Source organism: Theobroma cacao, chromosome 4 (assembly GCF_000208745.1).
Source record: "Theobroma cacao cultivar B97-61/B2 chromosome 4, Criollo_cocoa_genome_V2, whole genome shotgun sequence".
NCBI classification, from domain to species: Eukaryota; Viridiplantae; Streptophyta; class Magnoliopsida; order Malvales; family Malvaceae; genus Theobroma; species Theobroma cacao.
Genome location: NC_030853.1, coordinates 24883215 through 24902569, shown reverse-complemented (window position 1 = coordinate 24902569; position 19355 = coordinate 24883215). Strand labels below are relative to the sequence as shown.

Genomic DNA, 19355 nt, shown 5'->3' with positions numbered 1-19355 from the left:
TTTAAAGAGCCGGGTTGTCCAAAAATTTGGACAACCCGACGAGGGGGTTTTGGCACCCCCTGGAGTTGGTGGCCAGAACCCCCATCACGCGTAGTGGGTGGGAGATGGGATGTACGCCCAGCCATCCCCATTTTTTTATTATTATTATTTTTTTATTTATTTTATTTTATTTATTTAATTTAATTAAAATTTTTATTTAGGTGTCTACAGCTATTACTATTACACACGGTAAAATCAAACTCCAAAACCATGATAATTTTTTAAGTTGAAGATTGAAAGCGTTAGAGAGATTGTTCCTTGATTCATGAACCCGTAATATGGCCTTAGGGCTAGGTGGGAGACTAGTTTCTGTCCACCTAAACCATATCAGCTGCCTTACTTTTTCATTATTTTGGGCCCACAATGAATCCCACAAGTCATTTGTAAGTGATCCACCTCAACAATTGGGCTTATTGTGATCTTATTAAGGGTTAAACTTCTTAATACATTAACAGCACGTTTGGTTCGCGAAATAGATAGGAATAGAATAGAATAGTTATTACGTGGGAATAGAATGAGGTGAGAATAAAATAAAATAAGTATTATGTAATTTGGTATGATGAATGAAATAGAATAAGAATAATTATTATGACTTATTACAGTGTTTGATTGGTAACAATAGCTTTGGAATAAGAAAGGAATAGAAAATAAAAAAACAAAAATACCCTTTATTATATATAATTATTTTTTTTATTTTTTAAATATTAATAATTTATAATTAATTAAAATATTAATAATTTAAATATCAATATTTTAATATAATTTAATTAATAATATTTTATGTATAATTTAATATTACTTTGATTAAAATATTAATAATTTTTATTTATACTCATTAAAAATTAAATATATTAATAATTTAATAAATAAAACATTAATAATTTAAAATATTAATATTTAATATTTTAATCATATTAATATTAATAATGTTTGAATTATATATAAAATATTAATATTTTAAATTTTACAAATAATTTATTCTTTTTTATTCTATTTTTGCCTTTTTTTTTTCATGAGCCGATCGTCGGAAAGGCAACCGATATAACAAAACGCCGATCTGGCGCACCATCTGGCCGGATCTAGCCACTATGGTGCCAGATCGACGCTTCCCCACGGCTGGATCTGGCCGTGGAGTGCCAGATCCAACCGTGGAATCTGGTCGGGAAGCAGCAGATCCGGTGCTTCCCGCGACGAGATCTGGCCGTTGAGTGCCAGATCTGGCTGGATCTCGATTCAATATTGTCGGAAAGGACTAGATCGACGTTTTTCGATCATATTCGGTTGCTGCCGTCGTTGCCGCCGTCGTCGCCGGTGTTGAGTTCCAGTTAGAGAGAGAATGAGAGAGGGAGAAGAGAGAGAAAGAAAAGGGAAAATGAGAGAAAAAAAATATTTATAGGTATAGGGTTGTAATATTTTTAAGTTATAAGGGTTATTTTGGTCATTATATATTTGAAAGCTATTCCATGAGCCATGGAATAGCTATTACTGGGAAGGAGAAAGGGAATAGCTATTACTGACTTTTAACCTATTTGACAGAATTTTTATTCCTGCGAAATTACTATTCAGTATTTCAATTTAGTACCAAACGAAAGAATAGGGAAATGACCGGGAATAGAGGGGCAATAGCATAGCTATTCCCGTACCAAACGTGCCATAAAAGAAAAAAAAATTAGAGTGAAAGAAAAGACCCTTCTCCTTTCAATTTCAAAGGCCTTGTTGGATTTAGCTTTGGTCCTGCTTTCTGGAGCTAACCAGCAAGCTTCTGCTTTTCTTTTTTCTGTAGGCAAAAAGGAAATGGATTATATAAACAGAACAAAAGCAAAAGCGGAAGAGAAGTAAGGCAGAGAGTTGCCCATCCTAGCCAGAGCATCAGCACTTCACTTGCTGCTCCTCTCCTTGGGACATTAGGAGCAGTGAACTACCTGGAATCTGGCAAACGACAACTTGGGTCAGCGCTCACCAGTCACTACTAAGGACCTCGAATGTCACTTAACAGGGATATATATTCAAGTCTTTTGCATTGACTCCAAACCATTCATACGATCTTCGCAAGGAAGCAAAGTGAAAGCCATTCGCAAAGTGAAAAGCCACTCCAGAAAAAAAAAAAAAGTCTTTAGCTCCAATAATAATCCAAAAATGTGAAGCTACATAAAAAAATCTAGCACCACTAACACCTACTCTATCTAATCTAATTGCTTTACAATCACCGATGATCACCACCCATTAAAACTAAATTTGAAAGAATTAAATACAAAATAAATCAATTCCAGATTCAATTCAGAAAAAAAACTATATATTTTTCAGATCAATTATTGCAGAAGAAAGAAACATGATGAATTCATAAAGAATATATTAAATGAGAATTATTGAATTAAAATTACCTGATTTAATGGAATATTAAAGAGAGAAAATGACTTTTTTTTTTGAGAGAGAGAGGTGGGTGAGATATGAACATGATAAATTTCGAGGCATTTACACTGTTTTAAGAGCGAAAGAGACCTTGCACCCTGAAATGAAGGACGGTGGCTAGGTTTTTTTTAGAAAGGATGGAAATTGGCAGCAGAAAGAAAAGGGAAGAGGGAGCCGCTGCCGTCGGAAAGGCCTAGGCTGACTAAGGCGACGGAGCCGGGGACCGAGGAAGGGAGAAAGGGTTTTAAAACAGATTTTGGGTTCCGGATCGGTTAGAGGGTTCCCAATGAAAACTGGCTTTTAGGGTTTCGGCTAAACCAATTTTGGACCGGTTTTAAGGTTTCGGCTAAGCTAAACCCTAAAATTTTGAACCTGTTCAAGGTTTCAGCTAAACCGGTTCTGGTTGTCTTTGACCGGTTTTAGGAAAAGAATTTTGGCAAAAGAAAAGAGGAGGGAACAAAACCACCACCAACGGCAAAACTAGCGCTACCGGCAACGGCAGCACACGAAAACAACAATGAAAGTGAAAAGAGAAAAAGAAAAGAATAAAGGGAGGAAGCAACAAAGAACCACCGACATCGAGAACAGTACTAGCGCCGGCGGTGAAGAGTCAGGAATGAGAGAGACGAGGCTACAGTGAGGGAAATGAAGGAGAGAAAATGAGGTTAGGGTTGGCGGCATTTGTGAGGGTAACAAGGGGGAAAAACTTAACCAAACGACATCGTTTTCAGTTAAGAAAATAGAAAAGGAAAAAGGGCAGGAGATGGGAGTAGGCTGTTGATGGACTTGGTTGGGCCAATTTCCTTTTTATTTAGTCACATAAGTTGATTCAAGTTCAAAACTCAAAATTCAATTAAAAAAAGTGTTTTTTATTTGTGAAATATAATGCTTTTTGTTTAATTTTTTTGTTATTTTTTAATTAAAATAAAATATATTGATTAATGGGTGGTGGTAAATATAAGATAAAAGAATAAAAAATAATTGTTTGGAAATTTGTTAGCGATAGAAATTTCATGAAAATTTGTAATGATAAATTTGTCAAAAAAATCCTAAAATGATAAAGAATTGGGAGAACTCTAAAAAAGTATTTTTATATAAAGGTTAATTTTTCAAACAATCCTACTGATAAAAATAGTACCCAAAAAATTTATACCAAATGTAAAATTTTAAATTCAAGTTGCATTGATCATGTGAGTTTGATTTAATTTTATATTAATTAATATGGTTTTTTTTACTAATTATATTGTCCGTAAAAAAAAGGTTAGGTATCTTTAAAAAAAAAAGGTTAGGTATATGATTTGAACCCTCTCTGTAACTCTGTCATACATATATGGAAAAAAATAAATTAATTAAATATCTTTTTATTTCCCTAATACAAAAAAAAAAAAGAACTGAAAAACTGGTTTGATAGCTCCCACTGGACTGAGTTAAGGCCAGGGTTTTCATTGGTGGAGAACTCTTTGGATGGCAGTGGACGCTTTGAAAGAAAGAAACCCACCGTTCATAACAGGAAAGTACCAAATTTCGTGTGAAGTATTGATTGGGTTAAAAGTTGAGAAAAATAATTGGCTTCTTTTTCGCATAAATGGCACATGCACTTGAATTTGATTGGTCTGTGACGTAGCCACCTTCGTTTTTCCAAACACATACAATATATTATTTATGGTAACAAATAATATGGCTCTATATGGTTTTGTCGTGAGTAAGGCACGGCCTAATCTGTCACTTGTCAGCCACGGCCAACAGCAAAAAGTAGTAGTCCACTTGCTATTAATAAAATGGATATGTGTACGTGTTGATCAAACAAATAACAATGCTAGGTTAACTGAACTTTCCTCAACAAGGTTGGTGAGGTTCAAATTCAATGTATGACCCAAATATGGTCCCATCTTTTTTTTGCTTGACTTCTTGGTTCGGAAACAAAGTTTTTCCTTTAATAATTCTATATATAGTGTAGCATTCAAATATTTGAGTTATCAGATGATATATGATTTTTTTTATTTAAAAAATATTATTTGAATTTTTTTTAATTTTAAAAAATAATATTTATGGTACAAGAAAAAAATATTTTGTTTGTTCTTATAATTGTGTATATTTTTTTATACTTATGAAGTAAAAATAAATAAAGGAAAGACTATTTTTTTTTCACAAATTAATGAAATAAAATTCAATTTAAAGTTTTTTATATTTTTTTTAATAAAAAAGTTTGTGTTTTAATTAGACTTGCAATTTTAATTGTCCAACGAAAAAATAGCTCAAAAACAAAAGAGTTTTGCAATGAAATATAAAGAAAAAGAATTTCTTGATTTCTCAAACGACTTAATTGAAATAATAAAAAAGGGCTTGTAAAATGTTGCCAATTTCACTCTGAATTATGAACTTACCTACAAATGGAATGAGATGGTTATTGTAATTTTGCAATGAAATTAATATGTCGATGATTTTTTTTTTACTCACGGTTTGAGTATTGGTGGATATTGTAGCTGAGTTGGTAAAAGAAATTGATGATTTTTAAACAAATTTAATGAAAGGATTTGCAAAGGTTTTTTTCCATTATTAATTCATGAATTTGGAGTGGAAGCACCATTTGATTATTTTTAAGAGAAAGTTAGTTAAAAAAAGTGAGTGTAACAGGATTATATTTTTTTAATAATAATTATAATTTCATTTCAAAACATACATAATATTCACGATGAAATACAAAAAAATAAAAAAAATTGTCGATTTGATTCCTCGATTTTTGTTCAAAATTTTGTATTTAATTATTTAAGTTACATATAGTCCAAAGTTTTATATTTAATTATTTAAATTACAAGTCCGTTGAGAGAAAATCATTGTACAAAATAAATTAAAAAAAATCTCTTACCTAATGACGAAAAGTTCAAGTCAAGATTTGGATTAAGGTAGTAGGGCATCAAATTTAACTATAGACATAGAAATTCCCAAAGTAGATCAACCTTACAAATTGATCTTTAATTATTCATAGATAAACAATAGAGACAACTTAATGAATTGAATCACGAAGCAAATCGTATCAATAATAGAGATTTGTGTAAAGTTTTGTTTCCATGACACGAGTTATTATCACATTTTCATTAACTTACTTGGAAGCACCCTTCTTGTTTCATCTAACACGTTGGTACTATCACATCAACTCTTAAAATGAAATAAAATAGATTCATTTTATTATATATTAAAAAATTGATACAAAATCATATTTATGTCAAAATTAGACAAATCGAAAATAAGTTTACTAATATCTCAAAATTAGATATTGTTTGAATACTTTACAAAACAAAACAGAATAAGAAAAATCACTTAACACCATGATCAAATTTAAATTACACTCGAACTAATAGCACCAAAGTTAGATTAAAGCAATTCAAAATAAAAAATAAAAAGTCATCAACATCAACTACCGCATCACACCCGAACATTTGGTTTATTAGTTGGCACATGATCTTCAAATTTAAAGAGCATAGTTCCAATGTCCTTTCCTTTAATTATATAAAAAAAAAACCATTAACTATCACACCAAATAAATACCAACAACATCGGTAGGATATCCAATATAACATAATTGTAAAAAAAAAAGGCTTATTAAAGTAAAATTAATCATTTTTAAATAATTTTATGATTACATTTTTCTTTGATTGGTTCTTGTGAAATGTAAATTTCCTTGTGCCTTCTGTATGTTTTTCAATTTCCTCCATGTTCTTTCCTTTTTATCAAATACAATGTTAATGAACATATATCGACCATAGATTTAGTAATATTGACTGTTACTTTTAACTTGAAAGTTTAAATATACCAATTTAAGTGAACACTAAAATGACAGAAATAAAAGAAAGTTTTGTGTCATACTATGTTAAATGTTAATTTATCAATAAATAATATGACAAGAAAAAGAAACAAAAGAAGCACGTGACTGATTATGTTACCTAAGTTTGAAATCATGCTAAATTAATCCGATTATAATACAATTCCCACATCTGAAATTATTAAATTAATTAACTATACATATACTTGCAATTAATAGAATTATAATATAAATTAAGTGCTATAGTGCAATTAGTAATAAAAAAAGCATACACAGTAAATAATAGGTTGAATCTCGTGAACTAATATATTCTTTTAGTTTAATTCTCTTTATTTATATTTTTTAGGAATGTAGCATAAGTATGTTCATTTTATTTTTTAAATATTTAAAATTATTTTTCATGATTTTCTTATATATTTGGACATTAAAATTTGTGGAACATCAAATTTATAAAAATATAAACATTTAATACTAAATACATTAAAATCATTTTTTTAAAAATTTTTCGAAAGTCAAATAAAAAAATAATTTTAAAATTTAACTGATTCAATATATTAATGAACGAAAAAGAAAAAGAAAGAAACCAAAAGTTAGGTAAATCTGCTGGTGAGTGAATTAAAAATTAAAATAAAGAGTATGAGGAAAACACGTGAACATTGCCAACTCAGATAAAAAAACAAGGCAAAAAAAATATAATAATAAAAATCATTAATTGAAGTTTGAGTGGTGACGTAACAAAAATCACCCATGCGTGATGGAAGCAAAACCTCATAAGACATTTCCCCATCAAGGCATTCCTCCTTTCCTTACTCCCTGCGAGCTTTTGAACAAGCCTTTCAATTTTTTTTTCTCTTTTCAGCTTATTTTTTTCCTATCCTTTCTTTCTTTTTCCTCTCCTCTTTTCTTCCTTTCTGAGCTAGAGCCATGTATCCATCATCTTCATCGTCTTCGTCTCAAAAACCCATGGGCCACACCGGGCTAACCCGCTACGGCTCAGCTCCGGGTTCCCTTCTAACCACCACCGTCGATGCCGTCATCGGAGCTGATCCTAACCATGTCGGCCACTACTTCACAGCTGACTCATCGTCTTTAACATCAGAGTCAACTTGCAAAGTCAGCTCATCCAACGATCCACAGGAGCCCAAAGCTGCTGCTGCTGCTCCTCCTCATGGATCTTACCCTGGAACAAATTCTTCCTCTTTGCTCAGACAACGTAGCTCTCCTGCTGGTTTCCTTAGTCACGTCACAACCGAAAACGGTAATGCTTTTTTTTTTTCTCTTTTTCTTAACGTTAGAGTTACCGTTTTGTCCTTATTCAATTTTATTTGTCATTATCCACTAAGGGGTAATTTCGCCTTTTAAACTTTCTTCCCTTGGATTGGTGGCTTTCATCTTTGCCTGAATAACTCACCGGCATTGGCTGTTTATGGTGTTGTAGTACTAAGATAGGCGTTGACCGAAATTTTCCATGGACAAAAATGTCACACTCTATTCAATTTAATTACAAAAATAACCCTATACTGCATAATCCGGTAGGATGATGACCCGGGGAAATTCTATGTAGCTTCCACTATAGGCTGATAATGAATCTCATCTGTAAATAATAGATTGGTTTAATTGATTTTGGTGTCTTCTATTATATCTGACTTATTTACTCTTCAATTTTGTTTTGTAGTTATTTTCAATTTTCAGGTGTTAATAGTAGTAGTTTTATTTGGTTGAGTATTTAATTTTCGTGTCTTGTTTTATATGTATTATTATATGTATATGTCATAAATAATGAAATAATATGTTATAGAATTTAAAGTCTTTGACCTTTTTTTTTTCTTGTTTTGTTTTTTTGGCAATACTATATTTTTTTATGTAGAAGAATGACATTTAAATGTTAAAGTGCCATATTTTACTATCTATTTTTAATTGATGATTAAATATTTTAGTGCTTGATTGAAGAAAAGTTGGGTTATTTCCAGTCTTTTTTTTTTTTTATTAAACTAGTCTCTCAAGTCTCAAAGTACCTGTTAATTATATTGCATAATTATAAATGTCCTACTTGTTCTTAGAATTACCCTTTAGAAATCTACTTTTATTCTCATAAAATGTGGACTTTATGTTGGCACATCTTTAGATTGTATGGAAAAAGCTAAATGTGGCAAAAGACAATGACATTTGAAGTGAAAAAGTGCATCTTAATATGGGGTTCTGTAGTTACCCCTTTTTATTAATTTAAAAAAATCATGATTTGTATCATTTTAGTAACGAAATTTATGATTTTAAAAGAATAAAAATATATATGTTTGGTGCTACTTAAAAGAATACAAAGGGTAGATACCGAAAGAGAAAAAAAAATAATAAAAGAATAAAATTAATGGTAGACAAAGTTATAGATAGCTAATCCACGCAACCCACCACGTATTTTGCTGGCAGATGAGGTCTTACAGGGTATCTGTCACGTGCCTCACATGACCCCACCGATTTCTAAGGAACCCAACATTATGCTATTATTTTACTTTATCAATATTGATATAGATGTATAAAAGTTTATATGCTTTATGGGGTGAACATTTAATATAATGTGCAAGTTGGACAAGTTGGAATAAAGTAAGATGGATGAGCTCTTTTGTCCAATCTAACACAAAACCAGTGGTATAAGAGGGACCTGAGGGTTGCCTTGTTCATACTTTTTAACTCTTATATTTTGGAAAAATTTTAACATTTTAATTTCACAAACATGTTTATATATATTCATTAACTACAATTAAGAAAATTAATAAGTTACGGGTAATTACTTACATGAACATAGGTCACTTATGAAAACATGCTTCTGGAGTTTAAAGATTTAGCTGCCTGTGTATATTTTAATGATCTTATGTTTTAATGCATGTCTTACCGTAGATTACTATGTGGAATCACTAGATATGGTAAACATGTGGAATGACTGGGTAGAACCAGTACCAAAAAATAATAATATTGTATCTTATAACAATTGAAATTGCATTCATTTCATTTGAGGATTAAATTTACAACAAAAATTTGTTTATGCATTATCATATTTAAATGTTACAGTTTGCTAGAGTCTAGATTCTAAACAAATACAAGTTATGGGAATTAAATGAATTCCCAAAAAAATTATACATTTCATCTTTCCAAAAACTACCTAAATTACTTTTCTTAGTGAATGACCAAGTTGAGTTGGTCTAACACAAACACGGTTGAATATTACATTACCTAATTTTGCAATGCATTTGATTCATTATAAAATGTGTTTTGATTCATTGCAGGTTTTTCTGTTACAAGGGGCACCAGAAATTATAGCTCTCAAGGTGGTGCTAATGGTGGCCATAGAGTGTCAAGGTTGAAGTCTCAATTGAGCTTCACTAGACAAGATTCTCTTTCTCAGATCTCTGAAGTAAGTGAGAATCTTGTTGATGGTGTTAGCACTAGCAGTAACCACCAAAATGCTGCACATTCATTTGCTGCTGCTGGCTTTGGAATGGATTCATGGGATAATACCAATTCCATTGTGTTTTCTGCCCCACCAAGCAAGAGGGCTAAAAATATTGATGGTGATATTTATAACTGTCTAAATGCCTTGGAAACTCAGGTACATAGATTGCTCTCCCCTTCTTAAATGATATTGGAATCAAGGAAGAATAACTTATGGTACTTGTTCCTATATCTTATATGAAAATGAATTTTTTGGAGTTCATTATTTCTCATCCTCATGCTCTATGTGGTTGTTTGTCAAGTAAGAGTAAAATTTTGAGGCCATTGATTAGTTTGTCATCACCATGATGCATAACGATGTGCTTTACTGTAATGTCCTTAACTTCACACTATTGGCCTTACATACTTCCATTCAATCTTTATTTCAGTTTAGCCTGCCCCAAACAACACTTGAAATGGCCACGGTGGAAAAGCTGCTACATATTCCTGAAGATTCTGTGCCCTGCAAAATCCGAGCCAAGCGTGGCTGTGCCACTCACCCTCGAAGCATTGCTGAAAGAGTAAGTAAAAATTCAAGAGATAGAATTACTAGTTATAGATTGCTATTACTGCTTAGAATTCAAATTGCCTATTCATAGAAAAATCTGCAGATGTTACTGAAGATTCATAAGACCAACCTTTAGTCTTTTCAAGTGACCAGTTCTATCAAACTTTACATTCTGCCTCAGAAAGTTCAACTTCTTTCTTATATACCTTGCACATGTAGAACATTTGTAAGGGCTATTAACAATAGTTAGTATGACACTAAAGTTATATTGCTGTTTGCCATGCTCTTGTTGCATCCATAAATCTCATTGTTAATTCGTCTTTAGCATTGCTTCTCAAAATGAAACTTTTGACATTGTTAGGCATGATTCTATATGGAAGAACCACAATTAGATATTAATTGCCCCTCCTTTTTTTTTTCTCTTTTCTTGCCTTCTGGCTTGGAATTTTATGTGATGTGCACATGAAAAGTATTATTGTGGTCTTGAGGATTGATGGCAGCAATGTCAAAGTTGGAAGTAAAATGATATCCAAGAAAGAAAGAAAGCAAGCAATGCATCCACTGGACTGGAGCATTAAAGCCCTCATACCTGCACAAGCAGGTAATTTCTGCTCCTTTGTGGAGTAGGTCATAGGTGCCCGAGCATAAGACAGCAGCTAATGAGTGCAAGAATATGATCTGCGCTTCTAGTTATTTATTCTATAGGTACAAAGGACAGCTTGTGTAATAGAACATCTCATTGTGCCCTTGGATCATTGAAATGATGGTTTGATTAATTGATAATTCTTACTGCCACTTGCTCATATTTTTGTCTTGAAGAAGGTACATGCATAATACTCTATAAACTTACAGTTGGTTATTAAGATACATGAGCATATGATATACATGTTTTATTCCCCTAAAGAATGGTCAATCATACCGAGCATCATTAAACTTGTTATATACGTACAGGAGAGAAGAACTAGAATAAGTGGGAAGCTGAAGAAATTACAAGAGCTTGTTCCTAACATGGATAAGGTAATCACATTTTCAATACTGGACCTCAGGTCTTGAGTCTATATTTAGGTTGCTCCAAATCATTCAATACCTTAACAAGGATTCTGGACTTTCGTTATCCAAATTATTGTAAAAGGAATCCATTTACAATGTATATTGTTGTTTTCAATGAGTATAATGTATCTTTAAAATCTTCTTGCAGCAAACGAGCTACGCAGACATGCTGGACTTGGCTGTGGAGCATATTAAAGGCCTTCAAAATGAAGTTCAGGTTCGTAAATTTGTCATGCTGAGTTACAAACAGATTATATTATTTGTTTCTATGAAGACGCTCAAATTGGATTGCTATGATTCTGAACATGATAGGTGCTTGTACGATAGGCCACAATATGAAATCTATCTGATGACTGTGTGTGTGTGTGTGTGTACCCATGCATGCATGTGCACAATGTTATAGGACTGAAGTGTAATCCTGATGCATATAGCGCATCATAGAGTACATTTAATTGATTAACTTTCTTACTGTTATTCTGTATTGTATTTAAAGTAAATAAATTCTGTGAATTGGAATTCAGGTTTTCCTTGGAGACGCTCAAACATTAGGCATGTTCCATTACCAAGCACTTTCATCAGGCCCTCCTATAAGGATCATGATTCTTTTGCTATCATTAACATATTTACCTACAAGCTGGAGTATAGAAATTAAATTTACAATGGGGAATATTAATCACTTAACTACTTTAGAATTAGGGTGATCCAGACCAGAGAGCCTAACGTAGTCGACTTGGACAAGTGCCCTTTATGTAGTATAAGAGAGAGCTCTGATCTTATTCATTGTCACAAGCGACTTGGTCTGGCTCTGATCTTATTTATGGACTCGTCTTCTGTTTATATCATTGTGTAAAAAATGTTAAACATGAATACCCTTTTGTATCTTTCTGATAATCTTTTAAATTTGTTATAAATGGCTTAGAAGTCCAGCATTTTGGCAACCCTTCCTTTCTTGTAGTCTTTTTGGTTGATTTATCTACTTCCTCTCTTGCAGAAACTTCACAAAGAACTCGAAACTTGTACATGCGGATGCAAACAAGGCTCATGATATCCCCTAATCAGGCGTAATGAGCCAGCACTGGTCTGATTTCCAAATTTTGTTCAACGTGGGTGCTTAGTGGAGCCAAGACTAATTTTGTTGTCGTAGTTTGACATAATAATGCAAAGCAGAGGTATAGAACTCGAAACTGTATATAATGGAGTGACATTGTTCCCTAGTTACGAAGAGGTTGAGTTGGAAAAGGACAAAAGGGAATTGTTAAATGCAGAAGGTAGTTTCAGTTTCCCTTTTCTGGTAGATTCACTGTCTCTCCTGTAACATATGTGTCGGCTTTTGTATCTTAGATGGGCATGAAGAAGTCAGTTGATGTTTCGTGTATTTATTCATGCTATAACTTTATACAATGTCAATGTTATATGATTGATTTTTTTGTTCCTTTTGGGGTAGGAAATTGTTGATTATTGATATGTAACTATTGTTTCCAAATTGCTTCTTCTCTGTGATTTTTAACATAGTGATTTCTACAGTGGTCCACTTGTAGCTAGAGGTGGGTAGAATAGAATCTTCCATTCTCAAATCACTCATGCCAACTATAAAAAAAGCTTCAGTCTCTGACATTTGTCCATGATCCAACCTGGGGAGGTCTCATGAAATTGAAGAACTCTCCCGACTCCTGATCAGTCCCCACTAGAATTGGACCCGGCGAGTCTTGCCAATTCGTTTCTTGTTACTAAAATGAGACCTTCTCATCAGCTGGTCCCCCTTCAAATACCCCTCTCTTCCTCTCAGTAGATAAACCACTCTGAATTTGATCATAATTCATGGTCTCAAAACGAAAGTAACAGTGAGAGCAGGACAAATAGATTTGGCTGGAAATCTAGTTGCTGCTTTACTCCATGTGTTAAATCATATACTAGTAGAAAAGCATTCCTTGACCCATGTCCAAAGTAACCAGCAAACGTATAAACCCATGCAAACTCATTAAAATTACTCTCAACGGTTATAGTCAAACATCACTGTTAACATCGTAATGATTATGCTTCTCCTTTTTCTCCTTATCCTTATTAAAAAATTTTCAAAAAGAATTTGCAAATAAACAATTAGTATTATTTTATAGATAGGTTGAGAGTTTTTAATTTTATAAAATTATTTATATGTTCATTTAGTAATTAGATCAATTTGTTAATTTATTAATTTTAATATAAGGCAATAGATGTAGGATAATTTTCTTATATAAAGTAATGAAGTCATGTGTAAGTAACAATAGTTATAGTTAGTAATTAATAATAAAAATAATTAAATAACGGATCCCATAAAAATCAATGATGAACCCACTTCATGCGCAGTATGTCTTTGCCAGCTTAGCTTCGGACAGAACTCCCCCCACATCCCATTCCCCTGTCTCTCTCGTCCTTTTTGCCCTTTCTGTCTTAACACCAGAATCCCACCGCAAAAACCCAAAGCCAAAGCCATGTCAGACGACGAAGGAGGAGGAGAAGAGTACCTTTTTAAGATAGTTATAATTGGAGACTCGGCAGTTGGCAAATCCAACCTCCTTTCACGCTATGCTCGAAATGAATTCAACCCAAATTCCAAAGCCACCATAGGGGTTGAGTTTCAGACCCAAAGCATGGAGATCGATGGCAAAGAAGTTAAAGCTCAGATTTGGGACACGGCTGGTCAAGAAAGGTTTCGTGCTGTCACTTCTGCTTATTACAGAGGCGCTGTTGGTGCTCTTATTGTTTATGATATCAGTAGGAGAACGACCTTCGACAGTGTCGGTCGGTGGCTTGATGAACTCAAGAGTAAGTTTGGTTTAACTTGTTTGCTGGTTTTATAACTGCCCTTTTTTTGGTTTTGATTTTCCTTTCCGGGTTTTTGATGTTGGGTAGATTGAGTGACTTCATATGGATTTTTAAGATGTTTTATGGTTTTGCTGTGGGATTGGAGGATTTGGTGGTTTTTAGTTGTTGGTTTGATGAGAACTGGGGATACCTTTTCGGTAATATTGACAGTTCACCTTGACTGGATTTTATTTTTTTTTGGGTGGTTGGATTGGATTTTAACATTTGCTGTTGGTAGATTTGGCACTAAAAGGACTGCTATAAGAAGATCCATGAAAATTTTGAGATTGGTTGTTTGGTCGGTAATTTTTACTTTCTTTCTTTGCCTTTTTAGGATTCTATCTTGATTTGTTCATTTGGTTGGTTATTGTGGGTTGGATTATTAGATCTGATATTGTAATGATTGTAGTTTAAGGCTTAAGCTAGAAGAAAGCTGAAAAACAGCAATAACATTTGTTCCCTAGAAGAAAGTTGTAAACTAATAGTTACCTAGGGATTGGCTTGCTGATGCTTTTTACTTTCAACCTCCTAGAGTGGATTTTATCTGTTAATGTAGCACTTTTTCATACTGAATAATTGTTTACTTGCGTGTGGCAACTTCTTACCTTGTGATGCATATTGCTAGATAGTGCTCCTTTTCAGGTGGAACTATTATGTGTGAATTTCCAATTTATGTAAATCTGTAGATATCAAGATCTTATTTGTGGAACAAATTATAATCGGGAATTTAGTTGTTCAGCTTGTTTTACGGTTTATTGTTCTAGAAAGCAGATACAGTGTGAATCCTTGGTGATATTCAATTTCTCCTTTTCCCACCCTTGTTTTGTGGTGATGTTCACTCTTTTGTTTTGTAGACATCATTCACGTGAACCAACTCTGTCAAAATTAGAGTTTGTCCTGAGATTTTTAGGATAATTGGGGCACATCCTGGCTGAGATCAACAGAGAATACTAATAAATAACACAAGCGGCCAGTATTCTCTGTAGTGTACTGGAATCTGCTTACATTCACAAAGGAAGAATTAATTACTATAATTTATATTAAAAAAAATCCTAAGGGCACAATAACACTATAAATGATAGTTAAATACTCAATCCCCAAAACCACTCTTTATTTGTTGTTGTTCCCTGAAATCTGAAGCTGTGTGACAATCCCTATGCTTCTCAGTGTCTTCTGCATTCTTCTTTCAATTTGTTAACCCTGTAATAACTTCATTAGCACCCATATATCATCTTGTATCAGCCTCACAAAACCTGAATCAATACAATCTTGAAGCCATGTGGGTGGTTGTACTGCCAACCAAGTCAATTATACCTATTACTTTCGCCAAAAAATCCTTGGGAAGAATTGTCCCTTAACTGTGAATGCACTTGGAGTCTTACCAGTGTTTTCCATTGAAATTTTTTTTCTTTTATTTCCATCATGAGAATAGATTATGAGAAGAGTTTCAATTCCTTTATAGTAATAAGAATTTTAAGGCATTTAATATCATTTTCTCTTAAACCAAGATTTGCACCTACTACCTTTAGGTCTTTCATCGTATCATAATATTTCAAATTCTCATCCAGATCCAAAATTCATTGGTAAACCATTGGATCAACTAAGAATTATACCACTTGCAACCAAAATCTCATTGCAGTTCATTTTCATAAGTATTCTATATCTTATGGGCATAACCTACATTAAGCAAACTTCCTAACTGAAAATTTCTAGCTCTGATACCTTTCCTTGGGCAGATAAGAATTGAACAACATTTTGACCCAAAACTTAATCTCTTAGGTCATAGACAAATCTATTTACACAAGATCTATTATATTTAGTTTTGATGCACAAGAACATTCAGATATGAACCCTTAAAACTGTTCTAATTATGGCTCATACTTTTCTGTTGTTCGGCTTGTATTTATGCATCTCTTCTGAGTAAGAAATAGGTAAGTATGGAATCATTTGCAGGATAATGCTTTGTATGCATAGTTGATTTTTAGTTGGCATCTAGAGCTTGTTCCAGCTAGTGGAGGCATGTAACCAATAGAGAGTGTCATTTAGCTGGTAATAGGATTGCAAAGATGTGTTTAGAAAAAAAAAAAAAAAAAAACCCACAAGAATGGAAATCTTTTCATTGTGCGAGATGTTGGAAGGCGAAAAACATGTATAGTTTCAGGGCTCAAGTTTTTAAGTGCACTAGCAGATTTTTATATTTCATATTCTTGTAATCCTTCATAACTGTGGTAGATTTATCTCTCATTCATGGATGTGGGCTAATTTTGTTCAATCCTATTAAACAGTAGTCTCTATTGTCTGTGATTTTGTTATTTGACTGGACCTTAGTATCGGACACTTTTTCTAACCTTGACAAGGATGGTAAGAGCTGAGGGCTTGGCCTTTATGGTTTGGTGTAGTATCAATTTTGTTGATGCAAAATCTCTGATGTATCAAGAGCCTGACATATGGGTGGTATGGAGGTGAGTGGCTCTTGGATAGTTTAGTGAAATGAGAACACTCCGTTTTGTTGGACTTGTTAAAATCTCAAATTTAGCCTAGTCTATTAGGGTTAAATAGTTAGCTTTGGCAAAGAAGTAAATGACTTATATATATAAGGAATGATGGATCTATGGCCTAACAACTTAAGCTTTTGGGTCAAAATGAGCTGTCATTCCACATCAAGCGTTGGTATTTTCACTTCAAGGGTATCTCACCAACAATAATCATTAAGGGCTCTTTAGGTTCAAGTAGTAGGGTTGGGTTTTTAGTTATACCTATAAACTATATGAGAATGAAAATGCATCAAAAAATTCTACAAACTTCTATTCTAACCATATAAAAGTATTAAATTACCTTGTTATCATTAAATGTGAACATTTTATTCCCTTGATGTTATGGAATGTGTCTTCTAAAGTTCAATAGAAATAAACTCTTAACACAGTGTGTGGCAACACAATTGATAAGCTAGATTGGGTAAATTTTTATTTTTTTGTACGTACTTGATTTTGAAGAGGAAAAAGGACAGTAATTAACCAAAGAATGAAGAAAGTAGCTAGGGAGAGCAGACAAGGAAGACCAAGGAATGGAAGAAGGACTTTGAAGGAAGCATTGGGTTAGAGATTGTAAGAAGCAAAAGAAGAGAAAGATGAAGAACCTATTGTCATATTATGAGGTTTATCTGTCAGACACTTTGTGTCTGTTTCAGTGTTCAATGCTTGTATGTGTTTTCAATTCATAGCATTCCAGTAATTGCCCCAGCGAATGGTAAAGATTGACTTTGTCAAGTTTTCCATATAGTGTTAATACACACAATCGCCCCCCAATGCAGACAAGATTGATGAGAAGGAATAGTCATAGAGAATATATATATTTAAAATGCAAATTCTTACATTTAGAAGTCGGCAGATGACTTGGAGAAAAATTCCCTTTCTAATGGTTGAGGCTGGCTACAAGAGTATCAGGAGAAAACTCCAAGATTCTCGAAGCTAGCCAATTTATTACATATCAATTAGGTCTCTTTTATCAGAGACCTTGGTACTCAAATGATCCTAAAGTCCAAAGGAAATTTACTGTTGGGCCACAGGTGCCCTTGATATTCTTCCTCCTTTTTTTTGTTTCCACCTCAAGTATTTCCAAGATTCAACATGACACTTATTTACTTGCCCAAAACATTTCTTTGATTTTATCTTTTCTTCTTAGCTTATCTATTTGCTTCTGAAGATGTCAAGGCTTGTGCTTACTTAAAAGTTTATGCAGCTCATTCTGATACAACAGTAGCAAGGATGTTGGTTGGCAACAAATGCGACTTGGAAACTATCAGGGATGTGAGTGTTGAAGAAGGCAAAAGCCTCGCTGAAGCGGAAGGGTTGTTCTTCATGGAGACATCTGCTTTAGATTCAACAAATGTTAAGAAGGCTTTCGAGATTGTTATAAGAGAGATTTACAACAATGTCAGCAGGAAGGTCCTGAACTCAGATACTTACAAAGCTGAGTTAACTGTCAATCGGGTAACCCTTACTAAAAGTGAAACTGATGGATCAAAGCAAACCCAAAATTTTTCTTGCTGTTCAAGGTGATCTCCTACATTCAAAAAGTGTACAAGTTGAGGTCTTCCCCCGGTTTGTTAATTCCCTTTGGTTGATTGATTTGTTTGTTTGCTTGTTTTCTCAATGGATATGTCTTCAGGGATTCTTTTTTACCGAATAATCATTATTATATAGTTAAATTATTTTCTTCTGGTTAAAGAAAATACGAGCTGGGATTTTTTTGTTTCTGGATACAGCTGTACCTGCAGAGAATGATGCAGGCAGCAATCTTTATTTCACATTGGATTATTGACTTTGAATTTGATATCTAGCTATCAGATTCCTTATTTTCTCATAGCCATCAATAGCATCTAGTTTAACTAGGGTCTTGGCGGTTGAGTCTTGCAAATATATATTCCTTTGATAACTTGTTTCGGGAGGTTCTTGAGTTATTTCTGTGCCTGATTGAGGAGACATGCCTGCTTTAAAGAGGGACTATCAATTGCTAAACAACCTCAAGTGATGCCTCATCCCTTGTCATTGTCGGAACTGGAAAAAAGACAAAGGGACAAGAGAAGAATGAAAACTCTCCATGAATGTGATTCTTGGGTAGCTGAACTGTTATTATCTATTAAATGGGTGGATAATGATTCATTTAAGGCTATTGGTATAGCATTATGGTCCAAACTTTAAGAGCTTTTTTGTTAAAAGAAATTATCAGTTAAGATCTTTATCTAAAAGTTAAAACCCCTGGCGGATTGATAGATTCTCAATACAGTGGCTATGTTGGCTCCCTAACATGCAGGATTTTAGCAGTGATTGAGTGTATCTTATAAGGGGGCACTTTGCTGTGGTAATATTGCTTTTGCCTTCAAAAATTTGGCCTAAAGTCTTGCAACCTTTAAATAATATAGATTCCATAATTCACATTTTTGAGCTGACCAAAACTGTAACATTGAATTGGCAGTGTGACTTCAACCCATGGTCATGGAAACCACCACTAGCCTGGCGGTTGGGTAAATTTAAGGCAGTTTAGATGATGCTTGTAGTTAATGCCCTAGTTGCACCCGGGCCCATAGTTAAACCAATAAAGTGGGACTTGGTTACCAACCAAGGTTGCAACCATGCCCACAACAAATCAATAAAGTTTAAAACAAGTTCTTTTTTATCTTTATAGGAGTAAAGGCAATTCAAACCC

The 19355-nt window shown here is 33.4% G+C and overlaps 2 protein-coding genes and 1 long non-coding RNA gene across 3 annotated transcripts; 2 read left to right on the top strand and 1 right to left on the bottom strand.

Moving 5' to 3' along the window:
- On the bottom strand, positions 1962-3151 carry LOC18602510. The gene is made up of 2 exons (XR_001927362.1): positions 2516-3151; positions 1962-2129 (listed from the first exon to the last, which is right to left on the bottom strand). It is a non-coding gene; the product is annotated as an uncharacterized LOC18602510 (long non-coding RNA).
- Positions 7109-12741, top strand: LOC18602509 (transcription factor bHLH128). Its single transcript, XM_018119728.1, has 6 exons — positions 7109-7526; positions 9547-9869; positions 10141-10272; positions 11211-11276; positions 11458-11526; positions 12301-12741. Exons 1-6 carry the CDS (start codon positions 7193-7195, stop codon positions 12352-12354), a joined length of 978 nt encoding a protein of 325 aa, XP_017975217.1. The 5' UTR covers positions 7109-7192; the 3' UTR covers positions 12355-12741.
- Positions 13631-18514, top strand: LOC18602508 (ras-related protein RABA5c). Its single transcript, XM_018119729.1, has 2 exons — positions 13631-14111; positions 17889-18514. The coding sequence occupies exons 1-2, from the start codon at positions 13778-13780 to the stop codon at positions 18206-18208; spliced, it is 654 nt and encodes a 217-aa protein (XP_017975218.1). The 5' UTR covers positions 13631-13777; the 3' UTR covers positions 18209-18514.

Coding starts and splice junctions, on each gene's coding strand:
- LOC18602509 (XM_018119728.1), top strand. CDS start 7,193: ATGTATCCATCATCTTCATCGTCTTCGTCTCAAAAACCCATGGGCCAC. Junction 11,277..11,457: donor TTGTTCCTAACATGGATAAG/GTAATCACATTT, acceptor ATCTTCTTGCAG/CAAACGAGCTACGCAGACAT. Junction 11,527..12,300: donor GCCTTCAAAATGAAGTTCAG/GTTCGTAAATTT, acceptor CCTCTCTTGCAG/AAACTTCACAAAGAACTCGA.
- LOC18602508 (XM_018119729.1), top strand. CDS start 13,778: ATGTCAGACGACGAAGGAGGAGGAGAAGAGTACCTTTTTAAGATAGTT. Junction 14,112..17,888: donor GTGGCTTGATGAACTCAAGA/GTAAGTTTGGTT, acceptor AAGTTTATGCAG/CTCATTCTGATACAACAGTA.